The 25,033-nt window shown below is 47.2% G+C and overlaps 1 protein-coding gene across 4 annotated transcripts; it reads left to right on the top strand.

Annotated features, from left to right (window-relative positions):
* Positions 1-883: 883 nt before the first annotated feature.
* DCAF4 (DDB1 and CUL4 associated factor 4) lies at positions 884-20,576 on the top strand. Of its 4 annotated transcripts, XM_059691680.1 has the most exons (13): positions 884-955; positions 3,848-3,965; positions 4,378-4,535; positions 5,496-5,578; positions 6,994-7,096; positions 8,350-8,493; positions 9,359-9,408; positions 13,123-13,202; positions 14,825-14,923; positions 15,054-15,151; positions 16,649-16,822; positions 17,048-17,162; positions 18,870-20,576. In XM_059691680.1, the coding sequence occupies exons 1-13, from the start codon at positions 884-886 to the stop codon at positions 19,061-19,063; spliced, it is 1,488 nt and encodes a 495-aa protein (XP_059547663.1). In that variant the 3' UTR covers positions 19,064-20,576. The 4 variants fall into 4 exon arrangements, with proteins under 4 accessions (XP_059547663.1, XP_059547660.1, XP_059547657.1 ...); XM_059691677.1 differs by lacking the exons at positions 884-955; positions 4,378-4,535 and having other exon boundaries at positions 3,543-3,965; positions 14,828-14,923; XM_059691674.1 differs by lacking the exons at positions 884-955; positions 4,378-4,535 and having other exon boundaries at positions 3,543-3,965.
* Positions 20,577-25,033: the final 4,457 nt, after the last annotated feature.

Here is a 25,033-nt window from a genome sequence, read left to right as displayed (position 1 = left end):
CAAACCGGTTTCGGCTGAATGTGTTTTTTAAATGTATTAGGTCAGATGTCATCAGTGTCTCCAATGAGTGGAGAGATAAAAATTACCAGGTGTTGAGAAAATCTGAAACTTACAGCAGTTGGTCCTTGGACCACAGTTTAGTCTTTTTATAAAATGAATGTATTCCCATTGCGAAAACTTGTGATATTTTGATGATTAAGTGATAGATTCAGGTTATAAAAGATAAGATTTTTAAAAGCCACTTGAAATAAATATGGCAATATCAGTGTTATTAAGAAGTGCTTTCATCTCATTCCTTATTTCTTTTTTAAAAAAGCTTGGTCACATCCTTCCTTTTAACTGCTAGTGTGCGCTCAAAGCTAAAACACTCCTTAGAAAGCATACTGAGAAGCCATGCACACTAGCCCCCGGTTAATTATGTTCTCAGTTTTCCCTGCTCAATACTAAACTATTCTCTGCAAACAGGAAGTGTATAGATTGAAGGAAAAAGTATGTGCTCTGGTATTATCTGGTAAGAAGAAGAAAGAAGCACACTTAAGAGAGATCTCATGTCAGGCTCAAACTATTGTCTTAAAGTAATTGTGAGAGTCTGTCAGCAGCTCACACAGTGACCCAGGGGGCGGAGGTTAGCAGGTTGTCAGGCCAGGTGTCAACTGTGAGGTAGGAGAACTCAGCCAGAAAAGTGGCTTCAGACACATTGGATTTTATCGGTGTCTCCACCTGGAAGGCTGCCTTTTACAGATGAGGCTTGGGGTGGCGGCTTTGATGACAACCAGGTTGGGCTTGGTTGTGAACATGAAGGAACTATCAAGACGTGCACAGAAAAGTGCATGCACCCACATGTTTGTATGTAATTTTCTTTTTTTCTCATATAGGAGCAGAAATGCATAAAAGCAGCTGGAAAAGCAGAAGACATGGAAGAAGGAGCCAGCGGCAGAACCCTAGACTCAGACAACACAGACCTAACGAGAGGCGAGTGCTGTTCCCCAGTGCCATTCTGGCATTGTCCAGCACCCTCCCGTGCACGCGGGTACCTGGGCATCTCGTCCAAATGCAGGGTCTGAGGTGGGGCCCAGCGAGAGTCAGCACTTCTGACAAGCTCCCAGGGGAAGTTGCTGCTGCAGGTCAGCCTGCCTCCCACGCCTTGAGTAGTGAGGAGATATGGCCACACTCTTCTTTGTTTTCAGAGTGACCATGACTTCTGGCCAGAGCATTGGCCATGAGATTAGAGTAGACATTATCTGATACCACAGAAGGAGGATTGTTTCTCCATTTTATAGACTCCCTCTCTCTTTTCCTGTCTTTTTTTCCCCCATCCAATGACAATAGCATTCTGGAATTATAATTAATTAATTCAATAAATCCTGAGAAAGAAGCTATATATATATATATATATACATATATATAAAATATAGTATTTAAAAACACAAAAAGGTATAAAGAATAGTACAATGAATGTGTACCTTCCACCCAGCTTAAAAAATAAAGCCTAGTCAGTACTTAGCTGAAATCCCAATATGAGCATTTTCCACTCTGTTTATTTTCCTGCATGAAGGAAGTGCAAGCATCCAGGCTCAGAACAAGGTCCCCCCTCACCTCCTGGCAGGAGAGGACACCTCTTCACAGTCAGGGTTGCTGGTGTGACTTCTGGCCATAAGAAGTCTGCACAGCCCCCACCTCACCAAAGGGGACCTGCCTGACAATTTTAAACTCTTCCATACTCCAGACCTCCTTTCAGAATGGATAGGTTTCTAGTTATAAGGTGTCAAAGGCCATGATGCTTCTTTAGACCGGCTTAAACCAAACAATAACAAAAAGCATCAGAATGATGTGGAATGGCCTGGCTGGTGTGGCTCAGCAGTTGAGCATCAGCCTAGGAACCAAGAGGTCACCAGTTTGATTCCTGATCAGGGCACATGCAGGAGGCAGCCAAATTGGTTATGTTTCTCTCTCGTTGATGTTTCTATCTATCCCTCTCCCTTCTTCTCTCTACAAAAAATCAAAAACATTTTTTTAAAATGTGGAAGGAACAAGGGCTTTGGAATTAAGAAGTCTGAGCTTGACACACTGCTTTTTCCTATAGGCAAGTTACTTAATCACTCTGAGTTACTCTTGTACAATACTTCACTTGTGAAGTTCACAACAATGTATATACAGCCCCTAACGGGCTGCCTGGCTCCTGATAGGCCCTCCGTATGGGATGGGCCTCTTTAGGTGCAGAATAAAACGTTACTGTCAGCCGAAGTCCCAGACTTGACCAATACTGTAGAAAGATGGGGGCAGTGCCCAGTGTTTGTATGTTTTGAAAGGAGAACCATGGATACTTTTTGTGCCCCAGGCCTTCCCACAAGAGCACAATGCATAGTACAGTGTGATCTGTGCGAGAGTCTACACTCAGCTTTGGCAGAGTTGTGTGGAAACACACTGGACAGCCACCTTTTGAGCTCTATGTGGAAAGAATGGGGCAGCAGTCCTTGGACTAGAAACACAGACATTTGTCATGACACTTCATCCTCCTTTCCTCCTGCTGCTGATCACAGATGAGCTGCCTCAGGAAGGTCTGAGCCATAAAAAGGGAGAATAAATTTTCCCTGAAACCATGCATCATTAGTATTTATAGACAAAAGAGGAAGTTCTTTCATTCCTTCACCCTCATTTTGCAATTTGTGCTCCTTTTGGTGTGGAGGAGGGAGAGGGGAAGTTCTTGATTTTAAAGAGGATTTTATCAGGATTCTAAAATTAGGTCTTTTGCACTGTCATTATATCCTTTAGCCTATAATTGCCATGGACGCTGCCTATAGCTTTGCAAAATGAGTGTTTAAACTATGGCTCTATCTCAGTATCACTGAGCACATCATTCTGTGTCCTGAACCCCAATTTCTCCATCTGTAAAGTTGGGTAGCCAAGTACAATTTAAACTCTGTATTGCTGGATCCAGTAAAGAATGAAATTCACCTGGCTTTATAAATGAGCCCAGCTGGTAGAATTCTTTATTATTATTATTATTATTATTATTATTATTATTATTATTGTTTAAAGTATTACATATGTCTCCTTTCTTTTTCCCTGATTGATCCCGCCCCCAAGACACGCTCCCACTGCTCCGGTGTCCTTGTCCATTGGTTATGCTAATATGCATGCATATAAGCCCTTTGGTTGATCTCTTAAACCACCACCACCACCACCATCCCACCTTCTCTCTGAGGTTGGACTGTCTGTTCAGTGTTTTTTTGTTTCTAGATCTGTTTTTGTTTTTGTCCATCAGTTTATGTTGTTCATTATATCCCACATATGAGTGAGATCATGTGATATTTATCTTTCTCCAACTGGCTTATTTCACTTAGCACAATGCTCTCCAGGTCCATCCATGCTGTTGCAAGTGATAAAATTTCCTTCTTTTTTACAGCAGCATAGTATTCCATTGTGTAGATGTACCACAGTTTTTTAATCCACTCACCTGCTGATGGGCACTTAGGCTGTTTCCAAATCTTAGCTATTGTAAATTGTGCTGCTATGAACATAGGGTGCTTGGTAGAATTCTTATTGGCAAAGATTTCTGGTCTTCTTTTCATCCAGAAAATTCCAAAAGACCTCATGAAGTGCTCAGGTGAGGAGATGAGAAAAGGGAATTACTGTGACATCATCCTTTTAAGGATCAGAGACAAAACCTTGCTCTAACTGGTGTGTTTGCAATAGGTAAACCACTTTTAAGGAAAGCGGGGTTAATGCTTCCCAAGTAATGGAAGGTGAGAGGGTCCGGGGTGAAGATGTGGCACTGCCTGAGCTACCCCTGCCAGGACCCACAGTCAGAGAATGACTGGGCCACCAGCCCTTCCCTGGACGTGACCGTGACTGTGTCGACAGGTGTAACACAGGCGCACAGCAAAGCCCACAGGATTCCGACCATGGTGATGGGGAGGTTCCGTCGACCTCGACCAGCACAGCTGGGAGTTCTTCTGTGCCAGGTAAGGCAGTCTGCTGGTTAGGACTCCTGGCCCTCCCCACAGGGAAAGATGAAACCTAGTCCTGACTCGTCAACTGGTTATGTCTGTTCAGGCCGCCCATCCTCTTGTGTGTATGCACTTGCATGAGGGTTAACTCCATGTATGTTACCAGCTCATTTGGGCTTAAAGGAAATTCTGGGAGCAAATGGGAACAGTAAAGGGAGGAACTGGGTACGCCAAGAACTGTGATCCTGAGGCACACAGCACCCCCACCCCTGAACTGGGCCCAGGATGGTGACTGACAGTGCTAGCCTACCTCCCGCCCCTTAGAAAAGATAGGCAGCTGTGAGCGGGGTGGACAGGCCACTGGGCTCCTTTCTAGAAGGGTCAGGTCACAGTGTTTTAAGTTGGATTTTATTTCTTTTGACTAAAGATCTACCAGGGTATTACTTTGACCCCGAAAAGAATCGGTACTTCCGCTTGCTCCCTGGACATAACAACTGCAACCCCCTCACGAAGGAGGGCATCCAGCAGAAGGCAGTGGAGGACAAAAGGCTGCAGCTGCTAGAGGAAGAGGACAGGCAGACAAAGGTGGGCTCCACGCTCGGGGGCCGCCTGTCCCCTGCACCCCTGACAGCCCGCATCCACGGCTGAAGGCGGGTGCCCATGCAGCGCCCCTGCACGCTCCGCTTAGTGCACTTCTGGGATGTGGTGGTGCCTTTTCCCTGACAGGAACCTGACGAAGAGAACAGAACCAGCGAGCAATCCCCTCCCACTCCACTTTCCCAATTTGCCGTGTTTCATCAGTGATTCTCACATTTGTCCTTCCCTGGGGGGATCTTGAAAAGCAGCATGATACAGTTTCAGTAACTGTATATTTTAAATAGAAAACCAGGGTACATGGTTTGGATATGAGGGTTTCTTAGATGCCAGGACATTTGGATGGTTACGGGGCAACAGAACGGAAAATCCGGGGCCCTGGGGCCCCATAGGTCGAATGGAAAGCACGATGCAGACCTGAGTGTCCAGGGCCATTCCTACACTCGCTAGCGTGGCGGCTTCTCCCAGGTATAGCGTGACTGGGGGCTTGGACAGAGGCACTGACCAGACCTTCTAGTCACATATTCTTGCTTGTGATAGGCTTTTCCTCTTTTTTTTTTAATATATATATATTTTATTGAGTTTTTACAGAGAAGAAGGGAGAGGGATAGAGAGTTACATCGATGAGAGAGAAACATCAATCAGTTGCCTCCTGCACACCTCCCACTGAGGATGTGCCTGCAACCAAGGTACATGCCCTTGACTGGAATCGAACCCGGGACCCTTCAATCCGAAAGCCGACGCGCTATCTACTGAGCCAAACCGGCCAGGGCTAGGCTTTTCCTCTTGCCACGATGGGAGACCAGCCAAGGAGAACATCGGTTTATATGCATATAATTTCTGCCAATTTAGTACCTGTTTCTTCATTGCATCCTATGGAACTAAAAATATTCTCTGTTATTGTATAACATAAAACTTCACTGAATCTATCTTTTTTTTTCTGTAATTTAGAAAATAACCAGGATGGGATTTAATGCCACTTCCTTGTTACAAAAAAGCAAGCTGGGTTTTCTCAGCGCCACCAGTTATTGCCGGTAAGTCAGTGCCTCTTCACGAATATTCTTTTTCTGTTTTTTATTTCCATGGTCCAAGAATCCAATCAGGAGACCACATAGCTCATAGCTGCTCTGTGAGGAGCCTTCACAATTGAGGAGCTCTAGCTCACAGCCTGCCATCTGCGGCTGAACCAGCCCTGAGAGAATCACTCCTAGAGCACGGGGCCGACGTCTGCAGGAGGCCAGAGAGCGGAGAGGGGACCTAGGCAGAGAAATTGGGCAGACATTTCTCAGGATGTTTTCTCCGTTACTTATAAATCGTGTTTAGTTTAGTAGTAGGTCTTATCACTTTATTCCTGTGAGATTTCTGCCTCCTTTTCTCTTTACCTAAACAGTTACAAAAAATGGAACATTAAATAGATGTATGTGCACTAAACTTTATTTAAGTACTTATGATTCCTGACATAATTCTAACTAAAGCCCTGTGAGATAGGTAGACACCTCCTCTGGTTTCTAGAAGAGACTGAGGCTCAGAGTGGAGTGATTTTTCTCAAGGTAAAGCTAGAAAGGATGGGATCTGACTCCCAACCTGAGCTCCTAACCCCTGTGTTCTGCTGCCTCCCACTCTGTGTGGACAGGGGAAGAAACACCCTGAGTTTGGGTGGTTTATAGGGGACACAGCTCTCATCTTGGAGCAAGACCGCCTTCCCTGTAGGCCAGCCCTGCAGGAGGTATGAGGCAGGGCAGGTAGGAACCTGCCTCTCCTTCATTTCCCTAAAAGAGATAAATATCTAGGTAAAAAGACCTGTTCTTCTCCCTAAAACATGCTTTCTCCTTCGTGGAGGGGGAAGGGGCAGTAAGGTGGACGGCCGCATGCCTGGGCTCTTCCCATTAGCTGGGTGTGTGCCCTTCGGCGTATTTCATTTCTCAGGCACCTTCTCTTGGTCTCGAGAAAGAGTTGTACCGGCCGTAACCGGTTTGGCTCAGTGGATGGAGAGTCGGCCTGTGGACTGAAGGGTCCCAGGTTCGATTCTGGTCAAGGTCATGTGCCTTGGTTGCGGGCACATCCCCAGTAGGAGGTGTGCAGGAGGCAGCTGATCAGTGTTTCTCTCTCATCAATGTTTCTAACTCTCTGTCTCTCTCCCTTCCTCTCTGTAAAAAAAAATCAATAAAATATATATATTTTTAAAAAAGAGTTGTACCAGATGATCCCAAAACAGATTCCTCGAGTTCTAACTTTCTTTGACCCTGTAAATGGGCCGCTCATTTCTTTGCTTTCGTTTTCCTGAGAGTTCTAAAATTGGATTTATTTGGGATCTTGCTCATTTCCATTGCTGAGAGATAATAGGGAGAGGGCTAACGAGGTGAGGTGGGGCAGGGCAGACGCTCTGAATCTTCCTCATGGGGGTCTAGGTGCGGAGCCCACGCCCTCCCGCCCCTCTCTCCCCCTGCAGTTTAGCCCATGAGCTGCGAGTGAGCTGCATGCAGAGGAAGAAGGTTCAGATTCACAGCTCCGATCCCTCCGCTTTGGCAAGTGACCGATTTAACCTCATAATGGTGAGTGGGAGGGAGCCACACGTGGATGCCGGGGTATTGCTGCCGTGCCCGACCCTCTGTGCCCTGGCACTGGCTCCCATCACGCCTGGCCGTGTAGATGCCAGTTGCATAAAAGCAGGTGTCCACTAGGTTTTATAGTTTTAACAGGCACCTACTGGCTACCCATTGGCAGGTGCCGAACTAGCAAGTGAGGCCACGGCGACCGTTGTCCCCCCTACTGCAGCTCTGTCATTTGGCATGAGAGTCAGGGCCCACCGCACATTGACTGAGCCCCATCAGAAGGGCACACAGTGGTTCGGGAGTTTCCAGTCTTCCCTATACTGGGCAGGATTTGGTGGCCAACCCTAGTGCTCCCGTGTCCTCAGTAGCAACAGCACGTTACTCCCTTGCTTGCTGTTCTGACCTGAGTAGCAGGGGCCTGTAAGCCTGTGACCCTTGGCCTGCACACCCACCCTCATCATGCCATTTACAGGGAGCAAAAATCTCCTCTTCTCTTGGTTAGACCCAGGCTGGAAGCCAGGGCCAACTACTTGAGTCCAGGGTCCAGGGAAATGTTGGCAGATGATCCACTGCAAACGGCAGGAGCCGGCCTGCTCAGGTAGACTGGGGATTCGAGGTCACAGTAGAGCATGGCCTGCCCAGCAAGCCCTGTCTTTCCTGGAGGCCTAAGGAAAACCCAGGAAAGTGAGAGAGACACACAAAACAAAGAGTCTCACCTGGCCATTGTGGCTCAGTGGTTGCTTATCTACCTATAAACCAGGAGGTCAAGGTTCGATTCCCCATCAGGGCACATGCCTGGGTTGCAGGCTCAATCCCCTGTAAGGGGCGTGCAGGAGGCAGCCAACCAATGACTCTCTCATCATTTATGTTTCTATCTCTCTCTCCCTCCCTCTCTGAAATCAATAAAAATATATATTTTTTTTTTTTAAAAAAAAGAGCCTCAGCCTGATGATCTCCTAACAGGACCAGGGGCTGAAGCTGCAGAGTTGACCCTTGACATCTTGCCCCAGGAGACCTCAGTAGCAGAGCCCTTCCTCATAAGGGTGTCAGGGGCCAGGACTCACTCCCCCCATATGTGTCTGGGGAGACATTTGACCTGAATATTTTCTTGCAGTGAGTTCCCCTCAGGTCATCTCCGCGCTCCCTCACGGACAGGCGCTCTCGCCTAGTGAATATGCAGACACGGGGCTGTGAGAGACGGGCAGATGGTGTGAGGCCTGCGAAGTCACCCACAAGCCGCTTTCCCTTTCCAGGCGGATACCAACAGTGACCGGCTCTTCACCGTGAATGATGTCAAGGTTGGAGGCTCCAAGTACGGCATCATCAGCCTGCGCGGTCTGAAGACCCCCACGCTCCGGGTGCATATGCACGAAAACCTCTACTTCACCAACCGGAAGGTACTCCACCCTCCCCTTCAGCTTTGCAGCCCACTTGCCTTTGGGCCAGGGGCACTGCAGTGCTTAGCCAAAGTCAGATAGAGGAGAGAACCTTGGGAGGAAGCCAGCGCTCTGTGCCTCATTTCCCCAAGGGAGAAGTGGAGTTGTAGATCCTGAGAACCATGGAGGAAGCAAAGGCCTCAGGAGTTCCTTGTCTTGAAAGAGAAAAGAATTTAGATGTGGGAAGACTTGAAGTGATGCTTCCTTAGCTGGTTGTACGGACTTCCCTTCAAGAGGACTGAGTTGGTTCGAAGGAGCCCACACAAGGCACACAGTTCCTGGGAGGTGGGCTGCAGTAGCCGGGGTGGAGGGTCCTCCCAGTGTGTCAGGACGATGTGTCAGTCGCTCAGCCAGTCTATGGCTGACACAGGTTTACATAAATGTGAAAAGCTTGATGTCTAAGGGGCAACCTTTAAACTGCAGTGGGGTGACAGCTGCATCTATACGGTAAGAAGCTGTGACTTTCTGTTCTTTGGGATATGAGCCACAAGATATGGAAATGGTTTCTGGGTAAAGTGAGATCCAGTCTGCCTTCAGAGTTAGGTGTGTTTCCTGCCATTGAAGAGAAGTCATTCCTGCCCTACAGGGTTTACCAGATGTCTCACTGTGAGGCCCATGCAGGACAGGCCTACGCGCTACCTCCTCCCTGTTCCTCTCTGAGGCTCTGTGTGCTAGGACAGGAGCTTCCTGTTCTCAGAATGCTTGTTCCAGCCCCTTCTAAAGGGGAGATCTATCCCCACAAGTTATTCCACAAGAAAGAATCTGTTTGTCTCCATGAGTTGTGGTCAGACCAATCTTTCCGTCTTGCTATGTGCTTCCTCACCAGGTGAACTCTGTGTGCTGGGCCTCGCTGAATCACTTGGATTCTCACATTCTGTATCTTTCGGCAGATGAAGAGGTTTGGTGGGGTTTGTAAAGTGGTATCTTAGAAGTCAGAAGACTGGACCATTCTGCACATACTTCACTCTTTCAGTAAGAGCACTGCACATGGTAGAAGACAAGGATTCCCATGATGCTCAGGGAAGTAGTTGAGGTCTTGGGGTGACTTTAAGGTCACTATGAACTTTAGCAGAGAATAAGGGAGAAAGGAACAGTAAAATCTTGGGAAGGAACCCCCAATCCTCCTGAAGCAGAGGGAGGAGCAAGAGCTGCAGTCGTCCCGAGGTGGGGTGGGCCCCCTGGGGGGTGGGGGCTGAGGCAGGCATCAGAGAAAGGGGGTTCCTTTGGCATGGGGCATGGGCCTGTGGGCTCTGGACCTGGGGTCCCTGCAGAGGTGGCCTTCTTTGGAGTACTCTTCATTCTAGTCTCTGCCTTCCCAGAGAGCCATCAGGGCTTCTTTGCTGGGAGCACAGTAGTGCAGTGTCAAGGTAGCTGGACCCTTCATCTGGGGTCCATGGGGTTTCTCGATGCATAGGACAACTGTCCGACACGTGATTCACAAAAGAATATTGTATGACCCCAAGCCAAAGCCACATGTTAATGAGTCTTGCCTTGAATCATTTCCATAATAAATGAGTTATTAAAATGATGGCCACTGGTACCCAACACCTACTTCATGAGTTGCCATGCAGTTAACAGTTAACATCTGTGAATGCACTTAGCACAGTGCTTGGCATGTATGGGTCCTCAGCAAATGATGGCTGCATCTGAACCTGTTTTTAAATGTATGACTGACTCTGTTTCAGAGGGTTTTAGAGCCTAAATTAGAGATCTGATTATAAATTTTACATAGACAAAACTGTGTGTTTGGTAAATTGAAAGTTTTATGTGGCTTTATTTTGGGGTGATGGCACCACCTATGACTGTGATGATGTTACCAGAGGACAGAAGAGGCCAAGCCTTAAAAGAGAGAGAAAACAACAACCTCCCTCTCATTTTTAAATTTAAAAACAGTATGGTATTTTTTCATGTTTCTGTGGGCTGAGAAGAGGATAGAAATCCATGTAATTGGGTTTGAAGAGTATGAAGAGTATGGTCTGTTGTTACTTGCTCAGCGGCTTGCCCTCTGGTGGTCATCTCAGATAATCTTCAGGCTTTTGTGCACCTGCTGCTCCTGCTGCAGAACATGGAGCTTGCTTCCTTTACAAAAATGGTACCTTTTGAGACCTGCATTCTGCATTTTCCCCAAAGAGTGGTGGAAGGTTAGACTAAATTCTCTTCTACACTTGCTGGGCTCTTTGTTAACCTGTGGCCTGTTACAGGATTAAATCTACAATTCTGGCCCTGTAAGTCATTCCAAAGTTCGGCTGTAACCTGGGTTTCAACCATGTAACTGAAAGTGCATGTGTAAGGACATTTTCCCCACATCATAGCCCTCCATACTAGAGATACTTACTATCTAAGGCAACATGACACACACGCATCAGACAGACTGCCAAAAATGTTGCCTGATTGCTTTGCAAATATTTATATTTTTTGATGAGGTGTGTATGTGTATTCATTCCCCCAACATCTACTGAGCATATACAATACCTGTGCAAAGTGCTGGAGATGGGCAGCTCCCCAGGTGATCAGTCTGTAGTGATGTCTGTGTTGCAGCTGGATGTAAGAGGGATGCAGGTATTGGGTCAGCCGGCCTGGAGGAGATTCCTACATGGAAAGAAGGGGCCGGTGCTCCATCAGGAGAAAGAGTCAGGAGACCATGCACATGGGTATCCACGATGTCTCTGGCTAAGGAGGGCCTTGCAAGACTGAATCCTCAGGGATGTGGGATGCCCATGGAAGACTGTGATCATGGAGTCATTTCTTATACAGGGTGACGACGGTGAGACCTCAGACAGAAGGCTGCTGCAAGATTAAGCGGGCAGTGGAGAGGGAGTGAGTGATGAGCAGGAGTGGAGGAAAGGCACGCGTCTGAGAGGCTTGGGACCCAGGCCAGCCAATGCTGGTGTTTGGAAGAGTCCAAAGATGGAACTCCAAGAGAGGTGGTGTGGAGAACATGGAGCGTGTAGTTAGAAGTTGTGCTGCACGACCACAGGACAGGACTGGAGGGTGTTCATCAGATTCAGAAACGGGCTCATTGGAGACCTTGGGGAGGACACTTACTGGAAAGGTGTCATACCTGGATTTTAGTGAGTTGAGTGAAAGAAAGGCAAGGAGTGGGGATAAATGTAGGTTCTGATTGAGAGAAGTTAGGCTGTGAAGGGAAAGGGAGAGGAACCAAATCAATCAGAAGACAGTACAATAGAAAAGTAGGCAATGAATATAAAGAGACAGTTCAAAAGGGAAACCCACATGACTAATCAGATGAATCAGTACACCCAGTTATGGTTAGGGAAATGCGAATTTAAATAATGGGGAAGATTTTTACCCTTTCAGATAAGCACACATTTTCCAAGTCTGATAGTGCCAAGATTTGACAGATGTGGAGAATGGGGAACAGTGCTGGATAAGTGCATTGATATAACCACTTTAAGTTGGAAGTTGGGGGTGCAAGAACCTTACAACCCATAGGCCCATCCGCTCTAGATATAGACACAGGAGCAGCTTCCAAGCTGCAGGTCATGGCCTGTCAGTGGGCTATGAAAGGAATTTGTGAGCAGCATTTTTAAAGTGAAATAGACTAGAAAATATGAGTTTCATACTTAGTAAGGGCAAATCCTATATAATAAAACCCTAATATGCAAATCGACTGAATAGCAGAACAACTGGTTGCTATGATGCACACTGACCACCAGGGGGCAGGCGCTCAATGTAGAAGGTCACACAGGGGGAGTGCCGCTCAGCCAGAAGCCTGGCAAAGGGCTGGCAAGCACAGTCCACAGCAGCGCTAAGGAGCAGCGAGCTGAGTGGTAAGAAGCAGCGAGCAGGCGGGTGGTAAGGAGCAAGGGGTCCTGGACTGTGAGAGGGCTCTGGACTGTGAGAAGGCACAGGCCAGTCTGAGGGAAACCACCCCCCCGCCCCCCGCCCAGTGTAAGAATTTTGTGCACCGGGCCTCTAATATTTTATAAAACTTTTATTTCAAATATTTGTGTGTGTGTGTGTGGCATGTAGTACTGTAAAATTAAATTCTTACTCTGGGATTAAGAAACACTGCCTTAGAAAAGGCTCCCACACATGGGCCTGGGAGACAGGAAGGCACTCATTCCAGCAGAAGAGCAAAAAGAGAAGCAACCACCTAAGTGCCCAGCAGAAGACGAATAAATCAGTTGTGATGCATTTATACAAAGAACGGTGTAAATGAAGGAACTGGGGCTACCAACCTCAACACTGATAAATCTAGAAGGCAGTGGAGATTGGTCTGTGTGATACCGTTTACATCTGTTTTTAAAACAGTAACATTCTTTCTATTGCTCATGGACAAGTATGCTGTGGCAGGATGACATGGCCTAGAACGCAGACCAATTTTAGAACGGTGCTTCCTTCTGGGTGAGGGAAAGGGAGAATTGGGCTGGGGAGGGGTCAGAGAGGGCTGTTAACTGTGTCTGTGACATTTTTTCCTTTGAAAACATCTGAAACTAAATGTGGGAACTGTGAGTGTGTTCAATCTGGCTTTGCGGGTGTTATTTTTGTAATTTTTTGAAGGGCACCGATGCCCATTCCCCTCCCAGAGGAGAGCTTGTACTTGACTGTCCTTAACGGAGTTTCCAGGCTGTGCCTCATGGGGATCGCGGAGACTCCGGGCTGTGCCACCCTGCTCCCAGCGTCACTGTTCGTCAATAGTCATCCAGGTACCAGGGCCCCCCCCTTTTTTTAATAAGGAGATATTGTGACAGAGGTCTCTGTCCTCTGCCTCCCCGAGGCTACAGCCAGCAACACCAGAAGCTCCTTGGCGAAGGATTGGACCAGGAGGGGTGGGAACCACAGGCTGAGTGAACCAGTCAGAGTTTGCAGGGTGGGGACAGCAAGCACCTGTGGGGAGTCCTTACACCTGACCCAAGATTCGTACTGGAAGCATGTGCATCTTTCTTTTTAAAAAATATTTCCATTGTTTTTTAGGGAGAGGGAGTAAGAAACAACAATGATGAGAAAATCATTGATTGGCTGCCTCCTGCACATACCCTACTGAGGGTTGAGCCAGCAACCCAGGCAAGTGCCCTGACCAGGCATCGAACTGTGCGTAGGACGATGCCCAACTGTCTGAGCCACACTGGTCAGGGATGCATTGGCATCTTTACGTATTTCCTTCTTTTGGGTCATTTCAGGGGCCAGAACACTTAAAAGTATGTGTAATCAATGCAAGAAATCAAAACATTTGAGCTGCTGGTACAGATCATTCACAAAGGTGTGGCCCACTGGTGTTATTAGGGATAGTTACATTCTCTGGCTGAAGGCAGTTCAGAATTCTGGACTTCTTCCTGGCAGCATTCTGAAAATTAAGTTTCCAGCCTTTCAGAGAATTAGGATCAATTAGACAAGGGTCAGGCCTCTAAGAGTACAGGCTTCAGGCAGACCAGCACGAATCCCAACTTGAACAGATTACTTAACCTCTGTAGAGTGAAGATGATACCCACCCATCAGGTTACATGGAGTGTTAAATGAAGTCACATACACTTGGCATAGGGCCTGGCATTTCATTAAACAGCTAGTGTATGGGGCAGGTATTATCACCAAGTTACAGATGAAGAAATAGGCCAAGAGAAGTTCAGAATTTGCCTTTAAAACTAATCTGTGGCCTGATCCATGTGGGTCAGTGGTTGAGGGTCACAGTTTGATTCCTGGTCAGGGCACATGCCCCCTCCCCCACCCCCCGCCCCCGCCGGGCTGTAGGCTCAATCCCACAAAACATCCTGGGTTTTGTGGTAGCAAAAAAACACCCTGGTTGTCTGGGGTCCCTGGTCAAAAGTGGCTATTCTGAGAAAGACTAGCAGCTATCGGGGAGGCAATGTAGAGTCACAGATCAGAGGGCTTCAGTCTCAGATCACAATATTAGATGTGCAATATCAAGCAAAACATTTTTTAAATAAACTTTTTTATTGATAAAACATAAAGGGCACAAATATTAAGTATATAGTTTAATCAGCTATCACAAGGTAAATATAGCCACCACCCAAGTTAAACAGAATTTCCAATACCCTCCCAATTACCATTTCCCTAAAGGGAACCACTGTCCTGACTTCTGACACCAGTTTGTTTGTTTGTTTTTAAATATATTTTTATTGATTTCAGAGGGAGAGGGAGAGAGAGAGAAACATCAGTGATGAGAGAGAATCCTTGCTCGGCTGCCTCCTGCACGCCCCTGAGCAGCTGTTCCTGGAGGTTTCCCAAATCAGTGGTTACTGGCATGGCGGCCTGAAGGGAAGGTCTCTGTCCCTCGAGGGCAGCCATGCTGTACATTCACTGCTTCTCTCAGCAGGAGACCGGCCTGGCATGCTCTGCAGTTTCCGGATCCCTGGGGCCTGGTCCTGTGCGTGGTCCTCGAACATCCAGGCAAATAACTGCTTCAGCACAGGTGAGCCAGGGCTGCCACCCCAGGTTCCCAGAGAGAAGGATGTTTCGGACCTTAAATCCCCATATCCCGTAATCCCTCTCCCAGATTACAAGTGACACTTGTCTCTCCGCCCCATCTCTGTCTCTGTCAGGCTTGTCTCGGTGGGTCCTGGTGACCAACGTGGTGACGGGACACCGGCTGTCGTTTGGGACGAGCAGTGATGTCTTGGCCCAGCAGTTTGCTGTCATGGTTGGTGGGACGGGAAGGGCCTAATACAGTTTCCCAGGAGTGGAAATTTTGCTGGATTGAAATTGGGTTCCCGTGTGACAGTTCTTCCTCATCCCCCCCTTTACAGAGGAAAATGGCATGAGGAAGGATTAAGGGTTTCTTAAATGTGTCTTTACTGAATGAAAGGTGACTGATCCAGAGAGGCCTGGCTGAACTGGCTTTAAACAACTTCCTGTTTAAATGAACTGTTAGCAATTCTTGAGTAGCACTTGGATTAGCCAATAGGACAAGCAGTTTTTTGTTTTTAATATGTTTTTATTGATTTTTTTTTTAGAGAGGAAGGGAGAGGGATAGAGATGTAAACATTGATGAGAGAGAAACATCAATAGGCTGCCTCCTGCACACCCTCTAATGGGGATTGAGTTTGCAACCCGGGCATGTGCCCTGACTGGGAATCAACTGGGGACCTCTTGGTTCATGGGTCGATACTCAACCACTTAGCCCAGGGGTGGGCAAACTTTTTGACTCGAGGGCCACAATGGGTTCTTAAACTGGACCGGAGGGCCGGAACAAAAGCATGGATGGAGTGTTTGTGTGAACTAATATAAATTCAAAGTAAACATCATTACATAAAAGGGTACGGTCTTTTTTTTCAATAGTTTTATTCATTTCAAACGGGCCGGATCCGGCCCGCGGGCCGTAGTTTGCCCACGGCTGACTTAGCCACACCGGCCTGGCAAGCAGTTCTTTTTCTTTTTTTAACATTTTATTTTTATTGATTATAGAGAGAAAAGGAAAGGGAGAGAGAGATAGAAACATCAGTAATGAGAGAGAATCACTGATTGGCTGCCTCCTGCACACCCCACACTGGGGACCAATCCCGAAACCTGGGCATGTGCCCTTGACCGGAACCGAACCTGGGACCCTTCAGTCCACAGGCTGATGCTCTATCCACTGAGCCAAACTGGCTAGGGCATAAGCAGTTCTTTTAGTATATAAATTAAGTCCCAGTTCATAGTCTTTAATAGTTTCATAGACAGCTTTCAAGTTACACATTTTATAAATTTAAAAATCAAAATTCTAGTCTTAATGTATTTCAAAAACTTGTTCCACAGAGGAGGTAGTATGCCAATCTGCTTCCAGCAGTAAGCACAGAGTTCATTAATTCAGGTTTCTTCAGCCATCTTCCCTCTCTATTTAGGACCCCATGTCTTACCTGGACCTCTGACCTCTCCTACTCCATCCTCATCACCCCAGCTTCTCACACGATCTTGGTGGAGACAGGGCGCCATCACTTGGGCTTTAGAGTGAGGCCTAAGGGGCCAGTGCAGCCAGTGGGGACGACCTTGGGGGGACACATGAGGCCCAATTCTTCTCTGCTTTCATTAGGAACCCTCCCAGCTCCACTGAGGCTCAAACTCTGACCACCCACACCTCTGATCCAGGAGAGTTGGGACGGGGGAGGGCACACCCCTCCCGGCCTTAGCGGGAGGTACCAAGCAGTCCCTCTTTCCACAGACTCCTTTGCTGTTTAATGGCTGTCGCTCTGGGGAGATCTTTGCCATTGATATTCGATGTCGAAATCAAGGCAATAACTGGAAGGCCACTAGCCTGTTCCACGACTCAGCGGTGACATCTGTGAAAGTCCTGCAGGAGGAGCAGTGCCTGGTGGCATCCGACATGGCTGGAAAGGTACAGTAGACTGCAGGCAGCTGCCTTGCTGGGAGCCCAGTCTGGTCTAGTCAGACGTGGAACTGGTTCTGGTGCTTTTGATGGAGTCTAGGTCTCAGGAGTTTGAGGCTTAGACTTTTCTAACCGGAAGAGGTGTTTGGAGACCACCTGCCCTCCCTCATTCCTGGGGTTCACCAGTGTACCTGCTGGACCCTCCTTAATGGTCCCGTGTGCTGCTTCCCTCAGATCAAACTGTGGGACCTGCGGACCACCAAGTGTGTAAGGCAGTACGAAGGTCACGTGAACGAGTACGCCCTCCTGCCCCTGCACGTGCACGAAGAAGAAGGACTCCTGGTGGCCGGTACTTGGGGCAGGGGAGGTTCCAGCCACCGAATTCTATCCCTTGGCCCCCAGCATCTGAAGCAGCTGAGGGAGACATTACTTTAAAACAGAACAGAATATAGGGATCGTGGACTGTTGGGATTGGGAAGACTACATGGGACAGCCCTTTGTTCCCACATCAGCGGACAAACATTTCAGTAACGGGCAGGTCAGGTGCAGTACACAGCAGGTTGGGAGACTTGGATGGAGGGTTTACATCTGTTCACCAGGTCAGCATTCAGTGTGACCTTATCCCATTATGCAACTTCCTGTCAAAAAGCTTGGGCTCCCTGTTCTTTGAACTTGTGTGTGTTTCCAGAAGAGGATGCTGGAAAAAGAAGTTAAGGCCATTGTAAAGAAACTGATGCCTGGCTCCTGTAACACCATCCCTTTGTGTCCATGATTTGTAGAACAGGAAGCAGAGCTGTCTAGCCACTAAGCCCTATCGAAAGCTGTTACAAGAGTATACTGTTCGTGGACAATAGAATATTCTGGCAGCTGGAAGTTTGGTGGTTGGACAAATGAAATAGTAGGCTCTTGACATTAAGGAATCTATTCTCAGCCTTCTTAGATCCTCAAGCTTGCTGCTACTCCTGCAGAAAGAACTTCTTCCTGAAACCTTGTTGTGGCTAAGCAGTATCACTTGGTTAGAACTTTCTTAGGCTCCTTTACTACCTTCACCATCACCAGCAGTTAGCTTCCTTTTAGTCTGTTTTCCACGGGTTTTCAGCTCAGGAGAGTTTAGTGTTCTGGCTAATAGAGACACCTTGTTGACAGGCAGATGGGGGTCGGGGGCCAGTTGCAGTGGTCAGTGACCTGCGCTACCTGGATCCACCCACAGCCGCAGGAGCAACCTGCTGTATGTCCCTCGGGTGCCTGCCCTCTTCCCCTGACGCTCCCCAGGACGCATACCATGTGTCTGGACCACCAGAACCAGTGGTGCTAGTGTCGCATTCCTCATCACTGAGCCCTGACGGCCAGGTGGTCTTGAGAACTAAGCCGTGAAGCCAGAAAGAGCTCTGGGGAGAGCTGCACCTAGTTTGTCCCCATGTGTAATGAATTCATTAGCTCTCCGTGCCTACTGTTTTTATAAATAGGAAAGCGGTTGCACGTCATCGAGACCAAGTTGGGGCTGGGCTCCCTCTTTTTTTTTTTTTTTTTTTTAAATATATTTTATTGATTTCTCACAGAGAGGAAGGGAAAGAGACAGAGAGCTAGAAACATCGATGAGAGAGAAACATCGATCAGCTGCCTCCCGCACATCCCCCACTGGGGATGTGCCCGCAACCCAGGCACATGCCCTTGACCGGAATCGAACCTGTGACCCTTCAGTCCACAGGCCGACGCTCCATCCACTAAGCCAAACCGGCTCCGGCATGGGCTCCCTCTTGAGCAGCCATTGACACCAAGAGCAGCGCAGTACTCACCCATTAGCCAGACAACGAGCAAGTCCTCCAGGGTGTCACACAGCCAGTCGGTGCAGCTTGTCACTTGGAATACATGCAACTAGTTATGGTTCTAGAGGACCAGGGTGACCCATAACTTTGATTTTCAAAAACTACATATTATCAGTAGAAAAATTTTCCATTTGAGGGTTTGTGTTCTGGCTCCCAGGGAGTATGAGAAGCCATGTACACGAGTTCTCTGCACTCTCACTTACCTGCCGCGTGTCTGTCTCCCCTCCTAGTTGGCCAGGACTGCTACACGAGAATCTGGAGCCTCCGCGATACCCACCTGCTCAGAACCATACCCTCCCCACATCCCGCCTCCAGGACCAACATTCCCAGTGTGGCCTTCTCGTCTCGGCTTGGGGGTGTGCAGGGAGCACCGGGGCTGCTCATGGCTGTCCAGCAGGACCTTTACTACTACCCTTACAGCTAATTCTGCAGAGAACAGCCTGCAGGCATGTGGATTTGACTGAATGGAGTAAAGAGTAGCCATACCTCTGCCGTATGCTGTTTCCAGTGAAGGCATTTTAAATGGATGCTCTGTGTGCACAGATCCCATCCATCCTGCTGCTGCGGACATGAAGATGCTGTGTTTTATGTGGAGACACTTTAGTGATGTATGTCAGTTAAGTTGTGGGCTCAGAGAGCTTGAAAGTCCTTTTCATAAAAGGTACCTATTTCCTCTTGTTGAATTCCTTAGAATAGTCCCTTCCCCCTTTTATAAAACAAAAATTACTTTTTCTAAGGGCTGAAGATTAGCAATACCTAAATTAAAGCTTCTTTCACCAAAAGCCCTTTCAAGAAGCCTAATGAGACTGATAGGCTAGTCCAGGGGTGGGCAAACCTTTTGACTCGAGGGCCACAGTGGGTTCTTAAACTGGACCGGAGGGCCGGAACAAAAGCATGGATGGAGTGTTTGTGTGAACTAATATAAATTCAAAGTAAACATCATTACATAAAAGGGTACGGTCTTTTTTTTCAATAGTTTTATTCATTTGGTCTGCGGGCCATAGTTTGCCCACGGCTGGGCTAGTCAGTGCCTGGGTCCCAAAAAGACATGCATCTGTACTTGAGAACACCAGCTGGAGAGAAGGGGAAGAGGAAAGTCCTTTTCCTCGAGTTTCTAGAGAAAGATTGGAGGCTGGAGTTTGGCCTTCTCACACTCAGTATCAGGAACAAATGTTTGGGATTCTCCTTTTCTTTATCATTCATGGGCATAGGGCAGAAAGGTGGATCATTTTAGAACAGTGGTTCTCAACCTTGGCCGCACATTAGAATCACCTGGGAATCTTTAAAATCCTGATTTCTGGGCCTCATTCTCCAGAAATTCTGTTTCTTTGTTATGGGGTGGGGCCACAACATTAGTAACAAAGAAACAGAATTTCCGGAGGATGAGGCCCAGAAATCAGGATTTTCAAAAGATTCCAAGGTGATGCTAATGTGCAGCCAAGGTTGAGAACCACTGTTTTAGAGGCTAGTAGACTCTAGCGCAGGGGTGGGCAAACTTTTTGACTCAAGGGCCACAATGGGTTCTTAAACTGGACCGGAGGGCCGGAACAAAAGCATGGATGAACTGTTTGTGTGAACTAATATAAATTCAAAGTAAACATCATTACATAAAAGGGTATGGTCTTTTTTTTTTTAGTTTTATTCATTTCAAATGGGCCAGATCCGGCCCGCGGGCCGTAGTTTGCCCACGGCTGCTCTAGCGGCTAGAGGTTTTAAGCAGGCCTTCGCGTGCCTTTTGTTGAGGCATCCTTTAAAATGTTAGCCACAGCAGCTCCTGTTTCTGTCATGGGGACTTGAATGTCAGATTCAAGGGCCCCATCTCAAAGAAAATAGGCTTTGACTTTTTTACTGTCTAAGAGAAGCAGTTTGTGAGATGTTTATACCAAATGTTAAAGAGCATGTCTTTCTACCAAACAATAAACCAGGAAGAACCTTGGCATGGTCGTTGATATTAATGATTTCATCATGGTGCTTGGCTACTGTAGGGACAAACGAACATGTACTTAAATCTTGGGTGAGGAAAAGGGGATCGAGATTGGGATCAGCCCTAACGGCTTTGCTGGGGAGCCTTCATTTGCCCACAGATCCACCTGTGTGCCCTTTTCACCTGCTCTTGTGTTCCCCAAGCTGACCTCTTGGCTCCTTAGCCATAGTGGGTTTAGCCAGGAGGACCTACCGGTAGGAAAGCAGAGGGCAGGAGAGATGGGACTGTTGTCCCTGGCTCCACTCCTGCTCGGCTGTGGCTGCATTCCAACAGCTTCTGTTGGAACACAGCTCTCTGGGTTCCAGGAACTTCTCTCCATTTGTCCCTTCAGACCTACAGCTGGTAGTTGCACCTCACTGCTGCTAGCCCAGAATGCTTCAGCTACCCCCATGAGCATTCATCTGCTTCCTGCCAGAACTCAAACTAATACAACTTAGTGTACAGAGAAACACATCAAAAGAAAAACAGATGAGAATGATTGGTCTTCTGCTAAATGGGCTACATGTTATAATAGTTTTAGTGCCTCGTATTTTATAAAGACCTTTACCATCTTACCTGATTTGATTCTAATAACTACACATAAAGGAGGTAGGACAGTATTAGTAATATAAAAATTACTAACATCATTAATAGGTAGAGAAATCCATGCACAGATGTTGAGTGACTTGCCTCAAATCACAGACCTTTTTAGTGGAGAATTGGGACTTGGAACCGGAAGACCTGAGACCACATTCTCTATTTTTCATGCTCCTCCCATCACTGACCATACTTGCCATTATAACTGGTGGTCTGGAGAAATCAGGAAGTGACTCGGTACAAGCATAAACACGCGATGCTAACATTTCATGATACTTAATCACCAGGTAAATGAAATTTTCTGGCACCAGTGGGTAAGAAGCTTGCTAATTCTTCTGTGTTTAATCATTTAGATTTGTCCCTGTATTGGCAACCCTGGCATACTGGCCTGTACATGGGTCCCAGGAAATAATCTATATGATTGAAGGGCCCAGGTGGCCACTTACTGCAGTCTCTTGGAGTAACTTTGGTGACATGCCCCTGCCCAAGAGCACAAACAAGCATAATAAGTGCTGAGTCATGACCTTAACATCCACACATACTTTTGTTCTCTCAAGATCTCAGTTAACACAATACACAAGTTCATTCATTACAGGATCTGCAATTTAGAATCACTGGTTACTGCATGTCCACTGCAGAGCTCCCCCCACTACCAATAGAGTTCTGTACTATGTCAGTGGAGCCCAAAGCCCATGGTTGGCTACTCAGTTCAACTTCGCTCTCTCCCCAGACAGTGGAGACATTCTGACTACTCAGAGAATACCAGGTGAGTTTTGACAAGCGTGGCCCTATCACCGTATAACTTCTCTTACCAACATAGCCCAAGTTCTTGTTAAGTAAATACATTTGTTGAAGAACCATTTCAGATTTTCATTAGGCTTTATTTTTAAAAAGTGGGAAGCTTTCAAAGTTCTAATTTAAATTTAGCAATTTATTCTTGATCTCTAGTTAGCAGTCACTGCTCCTAACATTTAGTCTAGGTTGTATGAAAAGCAGTTAAACTTAGCTGAGAAGTTGATTAAGCATTTTGATCTGTTTGCTTATTAACATAGTATTCTAAAGATTAGTATGTTATAGTCTCGAAGCAGTTTTCACTTGCATGTCTATTAGGCATTTTGCCCTGTTCCCCAGGTAGAGAATGAGCAGGCAGCGGTGACAGCAGCCCTGAGCTATGATAAGCCCTTTGTCAAATGGCCTCATGTTTGCTTGTTTGTAGCCTATAAAGAAATGAGAACAATGGCTATCAGAAATGCCCTCAGATAAACACGTGCCTCACACACCATCTTGCTGGGTAGCCACCCTAGAATTCAGCTGGCCCCACAGGCTCTGGAGGCTACTCAGAATCAGTGTCCCTGGAAGCATCCTTTGAGACCAAGTTAGTCCTACTTACCTGTCAGCCCTACATCTGTCCTGGTCTAAATCTTTCACATAACCATCTCCGAAAACAACTGCAGGCCAAACTCAGTTTCTCCTTCCATTTCCCCATTAGTTGATGTAAAAAGCATCTAGGCCCACTCCTTTAAGTCTGCCTCTCCAGGCCTCCCACTGCCTGGCTAACACCCCTCCCTTCAACGGCTTCTTGTGCCTCAGAATAAAATGTGTGTTCTTTTGAATTTGATCACATATGCCTCATCCTGTTGCCCCATCTCCACCTCCCACCTGGTGCTCTCAGGATACATGTTTCAAGTTCCTCCCTTACCTGCTCTCTGTTCGAACTATCCTCCATTCCTTTTCCTCTGAAAAGTCCAACTATTAGGCTTGGCCGATGTGGCTCAGTGGTTGAGCATTGACCTATGAACCAGGAGATCACGGTTTGATTCCCAGTCAGGGCACATGCCCGAGGTGCAGGTTCAATCCCCTGGGGGGCGGGGGGGGGCATGGGGGCATGCAGGAGGCAGCAGATCAATGATTCTAATTGATGTTTCTATCACCCTCTCCCTTTCTCTCTGAAATCAATAAAAATATAAAAGGAAAAAAAATGAATCCATAAATAAGTGGAACAACAAATCAATGTCTCCCATCCTCTTGCTCTAAAATCAATAAGAGGTTTTTAAAAACAACTTTATGCGGAGCATTATCTCAATCCATTAAGTTTTGCTTCCCAGCAATTGTTGACAATTTGGCTCAAATTCACACAAAAAAATCTAAAAAACAACTTCATGTAGCCCCTCCCTAAAGGAGGGCATGGGGAGGAACTCATCTGTGCTAATGCATGTTGGGATAGAGCAGTGGTCGGCAAACCGCGGCTCACAAGCCACATGCGGCTCTTTGGCCCCTTGAATGTGGCTCTTCCACAAAATACCATGTGTGGGCGCACACGTACAGTGCGAAATTGACTTAAAACTTTAAAGTTTATTAAGTTAATTTTAGGGAACGTTGTGGAGTGAAAGATGTAGTGTTGAGGATTGAGAAAGGTATGTTGAGATGGTTTGGACATAGAGAGAGGATGAACGAAAGGAGATACACAAAACAAGTATACAAGATGAGTGTGGATGGGAGAGTTGGAAGGGGTCAACCTCAGCAAACATACCTCAATCAGATTGAGGACGTTTTTAGCAAAGGCCAGCTTAGGAGTGCCCTAAGTTAATAACAATGTACCTACCTATATAGTTTAAGTTTAAAAAATTTGGCTCTCAAAAAAATTTTCAATCATTGTACTGTTGATATTTGGCTCTGCTGACTAATGAGTTGCCGACCACTGGGATAGTGGATACTCCTGCTGTGAGGAGGGACCAGGAGTTCCTGGGGTGTAGTTATATTGTTTCTTTATCCGGGTGCTGGTTGACTCTATGTTCAGTTTCAGAAAAATAAGCTGAAATGTGTATGTACACTAGAGCTCAGTGGGGGGTTTTAGGCCTTTGTTTTCATTCTGTATTGAGCTGGCTTCCACCTGATACTCAGCTGAGGCTAGGACTGGAAGTGTGGAGCGAGAAGACAGAACCTGGTGTGACTCTGACACTGGGTTCCCTTCCTTTCCTGTTGGTCTGACTAGTGTGAGGAAGTTCAGAATACTGTTCTGCGTCATTCCTGTGGCTAGGCAGACTCCCATGCTCAGGGGCGCCCCCGCATGGCCACAGTACAAACAGCAGGTCTAACAGGGCCACACCCTATACATCTCTCCCCTAACCTTCCACATCAGGGGTCCTCAAACTTTTTAAACAGGGGGCCAGTTCACTGTCCCTCAGACTGTTGGAGGGCCGGACTATAGTTTAAAAAAAAAAAAACTGAACAAATTCCTATGCACACTGCACATATCTTATTTTGAATTAAAAAAACAAAACGGAAACAAATACAATATTTGTATTTGCATGTGGCCCACGGGCCGTAGTTTGAGGACCCCTGCTCCACACCCTGCCCCGCCGACCCAAGTAGAGAGAAAAGAAGAAAAGGGACCCTGAGCAGGAATGAGAAAGACAAGGGAAGAGAAGATGGGGCAAAGAAAAAGAGAAGGGACAAAGACCAAAGTGTAATTAATAGCCACCAGAATGAAGCAACAGTGGAGGATCGACAGGAGTTGGACAGACAAGACAGGGCAGGGGAATGACAAAAATTCCACCACCACCACCCTCCCCACCCCACCCCGTGTTTCCATATGTCTCTAGTAACACTCGCCTCCGCTGAGGGCGGATTCCCCAGGGAATGTGAGCCCACAGCCACCAGAGTGAAACCCTCAGAACACAAGTTAAGCAGCTGCTACCACGGCACCACACAGCACCCACCACGCTGCCCTGCCCGGGACCAGGCCGGCATAGCTCAGCCTGTGCTCTGAGCTCCCCACCCCACAAAACCTGGTCTCAAGCTCCGTGGAAAGCTCTGCTGAACAGCCCAAGCACA

Source organism: Myotis daubentonii, chromosome 1, assembly GCF_963259705.1.
Source record: "Myotis daubentonii chromosome 1, mMyoDau2.1, whole genome shotgun sequence".
NCBI lineage: Eukaryota > Metazoa > Chordata > Mammalia > Chiroptera > Vespertilionidae > Myotis > Myotis daubentonii.
The sequence above is the reverse complement of the archived record's forward strand: the minus strand, read 5'-3'. Positions and strand labels throughout refer to the sequence as shown.